Source organism: Acipenser ruthenus, chromosome 11 (assembly GCF_902713425.1).
Source record: "Acipenser ruthenus chromosome 11, fAciRut3.2 maternal haplotype, whole genome shotgun sequence".
Taxonomy (NCBI): Eukaryota; Metazoa; Chordata; class Actinopteri; order Acipenseriformes; family Acipenseridae; genus Acipenser; species Acipenser ruthenus.
In genome coordinates, this window is record NC_081199.1 from 3,134,280 (window position 1) to 3,146,483 (window position 12,204).

The 12,204-nt window shown below is 43.9% G+C and overlaps 1 protein-coding gene across 2 annotated transcripts in view; it reads left to right on the plus strand.

The window, feature by feature from the left end:
* Nucleotides 1–12,204, plus strand: part of LOC117426911 (kinase suppressor of Ras 2-like) — a 73,210-nt gene that overhangs the window by 13,641 nt on the left and 47,365 nt on the right. For both annotated transcript variants that reach the window (XM_059032901.1, XM_059032900.1), the window contains exon 4: nucleotides 3,414–3,915. In XM_059032901.1, the coding sequence (XP_058888884.1) occupies nucleotides 3,414–3,915 (502 nt within the window). The remainder of the gene's footprint in view (nucleotides 1–3,413; nucleotides 3,916–12,204) is intronic.

Consider the following 12,204-nt stretch of genomic DNA (forward strand, 5'->3'; position numbering starts at 1 on the left):
TCATTATTGTCTAATGAAAGATACTTGGTACTTATACAGTTTATGATTTGTCTTTCGATAAAGTATTGATGCACATTTAAAAAAACGACACCTCAAACTATATGATCTTCCGTTATTGCTTCTGCCAGCGGCTGTTTCAAAGCTTACAGAGCAAACGTTCAGATATTTCAGTCAGTGCAGCCTATAGATCATGTCACGCAGCCACGCATGTGAAGCTGGTAATCAGGCAAAGTGCTCTTATAAACTTCCACGTGATCTTTTAGACCAGGGGGAGAAAATGAAGGGGCAGGATTGTTCAGTCCCTGGAGCCTTGGACCACGTTCAGAAGTGTCTTCGGAAGAATATTTCATTTGATTTCATTTATTATACGGCTCGGAATCACATTTGCAGTCACTGTCTCTGACATTTTCTTTTATCATATTGGAAAAAAAAACCCAAAACCCTTCACAGCCTTCCCACGATGAGGATGGGCAGGAACCGTGAGTGGAATCTATATTGTAAAACAGTCTTGAGTGCAAATTGCTTTGGAGATGTTGAAACAGCAGGCTTGAACTTAAAAGAGCGTGGTGAGAGGGTGTAGTGTAGTGTCAAGTTTCACCGTATCCTCCTTACTTTCCGTTTGCTATTCTCCTGTAGGTAGTCACACTTCTCAAAGATATTTACTCCAAATCGTCATTAGCGCATTTCTTTCATGAAGGACAGAGTAAAGTCACCAAGCCTGATACCAACAACTAAGACGTTTTAACTTAGGAATTTGTAAGCAGTCTTAAATCGTTTGTTATTCATTTTAAAATTATGTTTTTTTTCTTCTTTCAGATAACAATTAACTTTGCAATTAAGTACAGATTATTTTATTGTTAGCCTCTGTGCGGCAGACTTCTGGTTGGGAGACAGACACTTCAATATCTCTGAATCTCTACCTTTAGATCGAACCTGGTCCAAACCCTTTGCGATTCTGTACACTGCAGCACTCATATGAATCCCCTCTTAATAAGATCCACAAGGTATAAAGGCTCACAAGCAAAGTTTCTTTTCAGGTGTGTTTTTTTTTGTCTATTATTAGACGCCCTAATTAAAAATGCACTGATGAGCCTCATCAGTTATGACCAGTGTAGCAGCTAGACATGTGCTGGAGCTCTGTCCCTGGTGCTTACTCAAGACGTGTGGTACTTCAGTGATCATCTTCACAGAGTTTCACAGCAGAAGGGGAGGCAGAGCCTCACTCCTCGAGAGCTCTTCATTAGGGGCTAATTGTACCCACAAAATCCCCTCAGCTGTTCAACATGAGTCACCTAAACAAAATGTTTTATTCAGGAAGTCTGAGCAGCGTCGTGTTCGCAGGCTGAATTAATGAGAAGAGTGAGAGGCACATACCTGGAGACCACTGGAACAAGGAGCGGGGAGAGGGGAGAGGGGAGTGGGTAGCATGGAGCAGGGAGAGGGGAGCGGGGAGAGGGGAGTGGGTAGCATGGAGCAGGGAGAGGGGAGCGGGGAGCGGGGAGCGGGGAGTGGGGAGGGGGGAGAGGGGAGTGGGTAGCATGGAGCAGGGAGAGGGGAGCGGGGAGAGGGGAGAGGGGAGCATGGAGCATGGAGCTGGGAGCTGGGAGACGGGAGCATGGAGCTGGGAGCTGGGAGCTGGGAGCTGGGAGTGGGGAGCAGGGAGTAGGGAGAGGGGAGAGGGGAGAGGGGAGCATGGAGCAGGGAAAGGGGAAAGGGGAGAGGGGAGCATGGAGCATGGAGCTGGGAGAGGGGAGCAGGGAGCGGGGAGCGAGTCATTGTTATTTTATGCAGTGTTGAGTGGGCCCGTCGAAGCCGAGCCTGGGGAAAGGTTGTGGATGTCACCACACACCATTGCTTCAGAGAGAAGGATCAGTGGCTTTCTGGCAGATGAGCTGTCACTGTCATGTTGATGGGCACATTTAAGGGTCATCACCTCCTGTGAGGGTGCATGTCAATACGGCATCTCTGAAATAATGTGCTGTGCTCCAGATAGAGAACACACACACATGCTCACACACACAGGCACACACAGGCACACACACACACACACGCACGCTGGTTTGAATTAAAATGTATCTACTCCAAATGTATGTATTGCACCATATGCGCCTCCTGTTTTTGCACCTTGTAGCCTCTAGTCAATACACTTCTGCAAGAGTTGCTTCTTTTAATATCTAGCGAAATAAAATCTCCTGACCTACCTAGTGGTTCAGATTGCTATTAAGCCTGAAAGAGAGTTACAGACTGCTCAGCATCTATCAAACTATGATTGAGGAGGTCTGTGCTAATAAAACTCTATTACTTTGAATTTTAATTGCTGAGTGCAGTTCTCTGGTTTTCAAACAGTTTAGCGTATCATGTAAATGGAGAGAGAATTACAAATAATGACTGCTGGCAAAGAAAATTGGTTTTATTTTAATAGGAGGACAGAATTCACAGCGCTGTCATGCAGATAAGGGGTAGACAAATCAATGACTACAGCAGATTGCAACGTTTACAAATAGACTGCGGGTACATTTGAGCCCTTACTGATTAAAACCTGTAATTAAGACCTTCGTTGTACAGCTACCAAGTGCAGAGAGTTTATGTACAGAAGACAATAGGTTTAATGACACTGAGAAGAATCCTGTAATGCAGAACTGTGATGTACCGATGGGCACAGGCTACTCTTGTGGTTAAAAGTCTTGAGATATTAGATACTGAGTTTGAATACCCACATTCTGATGCCAGAGCCTTCTGCAAGTCAATTTTACCATGTGATGGGCGTGCTAGAGTAAATTCAACATGTGATGGGGACATGCAGGGCTTGAGTAAATTCAATTCAGACACACACCGCGTGCCACCAGGCAGTGGCGTACCTTTGGTTTAAAAGTGTGTGTAGGGGTGGAGTTGGGGGTGTTTCTGTAGCTGGGGCATCTAGTAGTAACATGATAAATAAACGTTCATTTGATTCAGATTGGCGCCTCTTTGCGGTCGTGAACTCCCTGTTCGGAGGACAGGAGGGGGTATTTGACAGCCAGTCTACGACAATAAGATCCCCATGTTCAAATAGAAAACATTTTTATATAGTATTGAGACCACAGACACCGGCAATGGTAATTTACAATTAAAAGAAAATAAAACCCTTCTTACTACCGGGCTGAGCTCTCTCCTCACTGCTTGAGCTCTCCCACAATGCATTGCGCCACAACGCTGCTTCACTTGATTGGTGTTTCCGCTGGGTCTTTGTGGAGACTGCTATACTGACTAGTGATAATACCAGTACATTATTGAGAAATCAAAGTGTTAGGACTGCTGCAATGTGCGGGGGAGCCACCACGGGCAATGTCGTTGATCCTTTTAGAAATAAAAGAAGTTGTGCATACTTTGTAACGGATATTCTTAATAAATGGCTTTTTTTCATTCTCCAACAGGAAGCAGCCATTCCAAGCAGGACTGGGCCATCCAGTGGCCAACGTCCGAAACTGGGAAGGAGAACAACCCCATCAGCCAGCCTGAGCCCAGCCAGTGGATCCGCTTCCACCTGTCCCAGAGCCCCAAGGTCCAGTCCAAGTACAACCAGCACTACTGCCAGAGCCCGCAGAGCCTGGGCCCAAACTACATGCACGTGGACCGGCTCACGGTGGAGAGCTACCCTGGACTCTTCCCCCCCTTGGAAGGGCACCGCTCCTTACCTCCGTCCCCTCGGCAGCGGCACTTCGCCCACACCCCTCCCCGGACCCCCCCAGTGCTGGCCACCATGACGCCCCCGGGCACCCCGCCGGTGAGGAGGAGGAACAAGTCGAAAGCGCCGGGAACGCCTCCTCCCGCCTCCCGCAAGCTGATCCACCTCCTGCCCGGCTTCACCGCACTGCACCGGAGCAAATCCCACGAGTTCCAGCTGGGGAACAGAGTGGACGAGGCGCAGACACCCAAGTAAGCATCCCGCCTCTGTCTACTCCACTCTGCCTGGCTTGTGTCAGTTCTGTTTCATCTGAATCCAATAAAATATCAAGTGCAACCCTTGTCAGGTCTCTAATCCAAACTGGAAAAATGCATTCGCAGTAAGCTAAATATCCCAGTATAAGTGTACATGTTCGCATGGCGACTTCACACGGGGATGGATACAAAATAAAACTCTCTTCTAGTCTTTATATGGGGACACATGGAAGACGCGAATATATGATGACCTGTTATGAGGATGCAATTTTTTCCCCATATAAAGCAATGGGAAAAAAATTGAAAAAAATGTTCAAAAGTCAACCAAATATATTTATTAGGTGTCCAAAACTACTTTAAGTAAACAGAGGATACACCATGTGGAGCAGCGTTGTTAGTCCACGGATATTAATGGCCACAGGCCCCTGGACTATGATGAACAGCTCAATTTGGAGCAATGCTTTCCATAGATCAAGTTCAAAATGGTTTCGATTTTAATAAATGCAAGATAGATTCATTGAATACAAAAAAGTGATTCATTGCTCTAAACAAAAAACATGACAGCTGTAATTACAAATCGCTTAATTACTTAATTAAGTCACGCAGTTCTCAATGCAGTACATCTGAAGACAGGGCCCATTGTCCTCCCCGTTTAAGGTGTGTTTGCCTTGGATTCTACAACGGTTCTGAATTGACTCACAAGGGTAATGATAACAGAGGGGTGAATGAGGGGCAGCACCTTTGAAACGAAAGCCTTTGTTCCTAATCTTGTTGTGATGGTGACTCCCAGGTACAGTTCCCATGAGCACCCTGTGGTCAATTAGAGATCACCCACAATGCACTGTGGATATCCCTTGTTGTAGCCCTCTGTGTGTGTGTGTGTGTGTGTGTGTGTTTAAATGCATGGGACCGCTCAGGCTGCATAAACAATTGATTACCAGTCCTGACTTAACTTAAAGTGCAGCTGCATTTAACATGAGAGCAGACGGTTGAAGATGTCTCTTGTCAGGTACACCGTTAACCAACACACAGGAATATTTTCCAGGAATCTTTCAGGAATATGAAACCATATCAGAAGCAGTTAATGTGCTCCTGGGTAATATTAATTCTGAGTCCATTGTGTTAGCAATGCTGGTAATGCCGTGGTCTGATAATAATTCTACTTGGGGTTGTTCAGGGTTATACACAGGAATATGATTCCAATGATATTTTTCAATTATCTGTATCTTTTTTTCAGCAGCTCCTGAAGTCATTGAAGTTCAGTTTAGCACATGAGTGTGCCATTTCCATGAAAGGACCCTTGCCTGAGTGTCCAATTCCTTGGGAGTAGATGCTCATTGTAGTGTCAGAGTGAAGCGACAGTTATTTCCAGCTTCTTTTCTCATCCCCTAATTAATAGGGACTATGTGAAACGCTCCCTCAGCCCACATAGTAACCTCTTGACATTTCAGATTATAATCCTCAGCTGCATGCCTTAAAAGTGTATTTAAAACCTGCAGTAATGACAGGAATGCTTTCAGAGTGTCACTGCTATCCCCATCAGTCGATTCCTGTCTCCCATTTTTGATTCTCATTTATGGGAGTGTTCTTATGTTTTAGCAGCGTTGGATCAGCATGATCTAAGAAGGATCAAAAGTGCGCGAGGTCGGCATAGCTCTGCGCTGATTACCTCCGTTCTGTCAGCTAGCAACAGCAAAGTACCGCCTCTGAAACATCTGGAACGAATGTGAAGCATCTGAGACTACGCATTCTTCACTGAGGATTTCCTGCTCATTACTGGCCGTGCGATACTGTGTGGCTTTATCCATCTCTATTCCTTTGTCAGCCTCTTTGGCGGATCCATCATTGAATTAATCTGCCTGCAGACTCTGTAGCTGTCATTTTATCCGTCGATATATATTAGAAAAGTGATACCTGGACTAGCACTGATATGCATGTGTTAATTGCCTCCAACGTTGCACTCTGATATGTAGGTCCAGAATTAAACTATCGACAGCTGCTCTTGAGAGCAGATGCATTTGTGTTTTGTTTTTCTGCATCACATTAAGTTCTGAAAGTTTGTTTTTTCTTTCTCTTGCCATTGCCCCCAAGCGTACTGAATGCAAAGAACAGCAAGCAGGCTAATTAGAAAAATGTATATGGTCTTGGTATCATACAACCCTTAGATGGTGCTGCTGTGCTTGTGGATGTGAATTCCCCTCCTGCACAAGTGAATATAAAGCCCATGCATTGGGGGGGGGGTGGTATAATTGTTGTGCGGTTATCCTTGTTTGAGGTGCCGGTAGCTCCAAATCTTGGTTCAAGTTGGTAATGGAAATGTTTTTTGTAGGTTACCTTTTGCTGGAGTTCTTCCTGTGGTGGTTAGTTATGCTAATGATAATAATGCAACAGCAAGGACATGTATTTTTACTGAATAAAGCTTAACATGCACAGTGCGCTTGGTGAACAATGTGCAGGATCTGCGTAGCCTCTGCAGTGCTTTTGAAGTTGAAAGGCAGTTTTTCTCCATGTCGCCGTTCTCGGCTTTATCACGCAGCGAGTCGGCCAGACAATGAACTCCTTGGCTGTCTGTAATCAAATAACATTTTACCTCATTACTCTTTCTTCATCCCTTCCCGAAGGACTTTCATTCATTTTTATTGTACAATACGTTAAATAATAGTGTTAGGAGGCTATATAATGGCTGGACTCCGTTCCGGATGGCTGGATGATTGACTTTATTACATCAACGCTTTTTGTAATGAAGGGAGTTGTCATTTATTATTCTTTTAATAGCGTGCTGCTTATATGCAGAAAGGCCTTTTTTTCTTTATTTCTCTCAATCAAAATGGAATCCCCTTGATCTGTGTGCTTAGAGGCAGTGTGCTATTCTCACCTGCTATTCTCACCACCTCCATGTAGGCAGCTTCGACTCAACAATTAGTTACTGAGCAGCTCTGCTTATGAGAACCTGTCGTATGTTCCCAAAGGCACGACGACTGTTTGGAGAAGCGAAGAGGAGCAAGTTGACAAAGTTCATTATAGCTTCAGGCATCAGGCAGGGTTCCTCGCTCTTCTTCAACAGAAGCATGATTAGTAAGAAGCGGCCAGCGTTCTCAGGGCACCAGGTATCGAAGGTTAATTCACTCGCCGTTGAGTGTTTGGATGCTGCTGCTTACAATGGACCTCGTATCCAATTAGGGTCTGCACCTTCAATGCAAGTGCAGTACTTAAAGGCATGTTAGCATCACATTGATTTTTTTACTCCTTAGAAATGGTCATTCTTTTTGAAAAAGCATGGCTTAATTCAACCTTTTCTGTGGTTCTCAGTTGGTTAAATAGCTTTTTGTTGCTTAAACAGTGTTTTCCAAGACCCGTAGCTAAGGGAACTTCACTGCACTGCCCTGAAGCTTCTGCAAGTAAACATACAGCCTGATGAATGGGTTACCATGTCTAACCTGCATTGCCGTGTGTTAGTAACAGAGTCCTTTCATGATAAACGCTGTTATTTACTCAAAGCAAACCTACAAGATCTATTTTCCTATGTCAGTATGATAGACAGCTGGCTCTGGTCACTTCCAGTGTGCTGTTCAGGGGTTCCTAATAGTACCAGCACTCATTTATAAAGCTTATTAAACCTCTATTTGTTCAGGTTTTCTTTCCAGGCTGAAGAACATTGAGCAGAGTAAGGTTGTAAAATGAACATCAGAGTTTCTGAGCAAAGGGAGAGTAGTTCAAATCAAACATTTCAACGGCAGACTACATAGGTTTTGTTAACCTGAATTGTAGATTGAGTTTGAAGCTTACAACACATGAAAAACGCTGGCAAGTACACGGTATTATACACAGGCAGTACATGCACGGGGAAAACAATCTGCAATAGTTTTAAGAATCTATATTCAAAATAACTTCTCTTCCAAGACGTTTACCCCTGTATTTTTTCTGGCGCGCGATGCTAAACCAGTGATAATGTTGTGAATCACATACAGAATAGGGAGTAAATCACATCTCCCTTCATCTACGACTTCAGCTTGGGTTTGCCGGCTCTGTTATCATCCCAAGAACAGGATGAATTCTCAGCACGCAGACTCAGGAGCGGGACGACCCGCCGCCACTCACACTTTGCAACAGATAAGAGAGGGGTGCTCCCTGCTTGTTCCAGTTCTGTTGCTTTGCTCCCTCGATGGCCCTTTAAACAGAGTGCTTCTCCTTGTATGAAAGTGCTTATTACAGCACCTTTTACATTCAAGCTCTATTGCACTTTACCATCGTACACCACAGGGAACGTTTCTACATATGCTATATAATATGCTTATAGAGAGCTGAGAACTGTGCAGATTGATTACCTGCACTATTTACAACACTGCTGTGATATAGACTAGCTGCTTCCTCTGAGATATCAGTTACACCTTGTCTCATTCTTACACAGCCAACTTGGCAGTGAAATTCAAAAGCTGGCTCCCAAGCATCTCCTAGCTCCTAGTTAACAAGGTCTGAGCCCTAATCTGATTCTCCCGTGTTGGTTTTTATGATCAATGGAATCCTGTTTATTGGCTGTAGCTAGGAGGGAACTGTAAATGGGTAACGTGAATGACATGTTGACCAAAAAAGCCAGTAAATGGATGCATACGGCACATGCTGCTGTAAACATGAATGCAGAGAGATAGTCAACCAATTACATGTTCCTGGCACCAGGTTATTTAGGAAACTGCTGACACCTCAAATACAGGAAAAATACTGTCTGAGCAGCTATAAAAACACACAGCGACAGGGTGTTGAATATCCGCACACCTGGTCCTGCAGATTCTGCACCGTATTGGATCACCCTGGACTGTGTTATTGCACTTATAAAAATGCACTGCCACCTTACTCAAGTGGTTGTTAGCGAACCAGGGCAAAGGTCTGAGTGGTTTGTCTCTGGTTCGGTGTGCATGCGTCCTTTCCGATTTGGAGTAAGCAGCTTGTGGTTCTTAGTAGTTTTACATACAGTACACTTGCATGGTAACTTTGCATCCAGAGCCACCTGCTTAGAGATTGCACACTGTAGCTGTTTTGCCGACCTCTGCAAAGCTCCGTGACATTAGGTGTCTATTCAGGGATCAAGCCAGTGTCTGCGGTAAAGAAGCACAAAATCTCTTTCACATGCTTTTTAAGCTGGTATTGCTTTGCCTCTAAGGTTCAAGCCCAGATAAGGTCGATAAAGAGGACGTGGGAAGTTAAGAAAATGAAAACGCTCGCCTCCCTGGCTGTTTGAAACACTGAAGTGACTTGAAAAAAAAAACGCACAAAGGGTTTTATCCCAGTAATTGAATCTTAATGTATCTACCGCTGTGTAGCTTAGCAACTAAGAAGCAATAACAAGAAGCATATTATGAACTGCGATGTTCTATTTTTACCCTTGCACCATTATAACTGGAAGTCATTTTATTTTTATACCTGTAAAAAAAGAACGACTACAGTGAACTCAAATGAGAAAGATCCTGAATTAGCTGGGGCTGGATATTTCTATCTGCGAGTGAACATATGAAAATGAAAAGCATATCACAAATTTTATTCGTGTTTTATTTCCTTCCTGTGTATTAATATGTGTGTTTCATATACATACACTTCTCTAGATGCGTTGCTTTAAGTTTAGTTTGCAACATTATTTTTATTTTTTTTTCAAACTGAAGAAAACTTATATAGGCGTATCCATCCCACCAGAGACTTGTACAGACATCGTATCTCAGAGACTCCTTTTATCAGACAAGTTCATCACAGACTGGCACGCAGTATTCAGATTCCACACAAGGTGACACTTCATAGCCGTTAGTGGCACTTGGCGCACTGTGTGTTGTTCCTAAGAAAACTCATCAATGTTAATTGCTGCATTGGCATTCCGTCTCTAATAATGCTGCGGGGTAAAGGGGGTATTAACATGTGCTGCTGAGAAGGTAATACCTAACAGAGTCTAGTCCCTCTAATGAAATACCGCACGCCTCGACACGGCTGCAGAATTGAAGGCATGATTATGAATTTATATGAGTGTTTAGGAGCCCACTGTGTCGGTGTCTGGGATCCTTTTGTTTCTTGTGCATAATTGATTTATTCAGCCCGGACGCTGGAAATGGCAGCTGCGTGGTGAAGTGTGCGCCTGGGGAGATTTAAGTGGCCGCAGTGATGTCATCTGCTTTAGGACGGGCAGTTCGGGTTTTTTAATTTTGTTTGCGCTTTTGCCTTTCTTAAAGCCAGTAGCTGAAGTCCCACGAAAGCCTTGATGTTCCCTTCCCATCTTCCTTCTTTACATTCCCTCACCGTAACTTCAAAGGCAAAGCAAGTAAAGGGTGCTACCTCCAGGATCATTTCATCCTTTATTGCATGTTTAGCTTGGTGCACGGCCCTGCAATTGGGGTTACAGCTGCATAAAGGCAGCCTCAGTGGTATGAGTCATTGGTATAGCAGTACCACAGCGGTACCATGTTCTTAGTTTTGGCATTCCAGTAGAGTCACAGTGACGTTACATGCTCAGTTTGTTATGGTCCTGATGTTGAGTCTCTCAGCTGGATCTGAAGGAGAGATGACCGGGGAGCTGAATGGGAATTAAACATGTTGATGGCAGCACAGCTCGTTCAGTTGTGACAGAATTTCAAAACGCCTCCTGTCTGAAAACTCAACAGCCACAGGCCGTGGAGAGACCATCACGGATACTAAGCATTAATAATGTGCAAGCCAAGAGAGCAACTGTCTCTTATTGATACCAGAGAGAAAGAGAGTGACAGAGAGACAGAGAGACAGAGAGAGAGAGAGAGAGAGAGACAGAGAGACAGAGAGAGAGAGAGAGAGACGTAAGTAAGTGGCTGCAAACTGAAGGCAAGTTGCGGTGTTAGGGTGCCTTTGAAATGAATTGAAATGTTTCAAGGCAGAGCTTGGTTTTATCTCATCTCGGACTTGTCATAATGACAGTACATCTTATCTTGTGTGCAGATAACATAGGCCCTGTACAACAGCACACTTCTGTTTAATAGCAGCTGTTTGATCAGTAGACTAGTCACGCTCTGTGTTGAGTAGCCTAGCTGCCTTTGGTTTGTGAAGCCCTGGATTTATCAAAGATAAGCCTGTTGTATTTGATTGGTAAATAGATCAGTTTGGAGTCCAGGGACACAGGCATTGGACCCGAGGGAGCTGCTAGCCGATAGTATCCCCATTTAGCTGGATTGAATTAACAGATCATCAATGTATGGCAATCCAATCAAAATAAATATTGCTCCGCATTCACAGTATTTATTGCCTGAACTTATCATTTTACGGAGGCATTTTCCTCTCCCCAGCTGAAAAGTAAATTGAATTGAGCCTTTAGTGTTCAGTCACAGTACTCCCTAGAAAGGTATAATAATCTGGCTAGTCCAGAGCTGGAAACTATCATGGCATGAAGTAGCATCCTGAACCTATCTCACCACTGAACCCACATTCTGCAGAGGAAGGGCGCTGTGTGTCACCCCCTCTCTAAGTGTGTCTCCTGTCATCCCTCAGAGATATTTAGCTTTAAATACATTCAGAAGCACAGCTGAAAGCGTTGTAAATTGCCACTAACTCTGACAGTTTTGACACTCAAGAGATCCCTCGGGAAGTGCAAAAAATTCACCGGCAGTCATTATTATTTTTTAAAACCAAAAGAGAAAAATGGTTCAATAATTTTTCATTAGCGTAGTGCCTCGGTCATTAAAGACAAAATGCACTCCGCGGGGAATGTTAAAACTGTACAACCAACCACGTGTCTTTTTTACTGGGAGCTCAATTTACACTATCACCATGACTTCTTATTGCACTGCTGTTCTGGAAAACATTGCTGGAGAAACACATAGTTGATTTGACCTCAATGTTACTCGCCCTGGACTGAGCTAAGAATAGGAAAGCAATTGATTTCAACAGAATACATGTGCAGTAAATACAAATATATATGAAAACACAAACTAAAATGCACTTGTGGCTTCCTAGCCCTAGGAAGATGTCATAGAATCTTCTTACAGCGTTGCTTTATTGCACATGAAGAAAGGAGATGAAACACAGGGTATTGTGACACCTCAGCCTAAAGAACCGATGCCCGTTGAACTTATTTGGAATAGAATTGCCAGTGACATGCGAGGAACACAGCAAAGGAACTCAGACCATCTATGGCAGCATTTTCCAGACTTGCAGGATGACTCACTTGAGTGTAACGAAACATTCCTTGCATAGATGCTGTGTGTGTTTCCAGGAGTCTTTTGCTCAGAGCTGAAGGTGGCTATTTTGGTGAACGCAGAATTCAAAGTAATGTAAACTGATGGAACC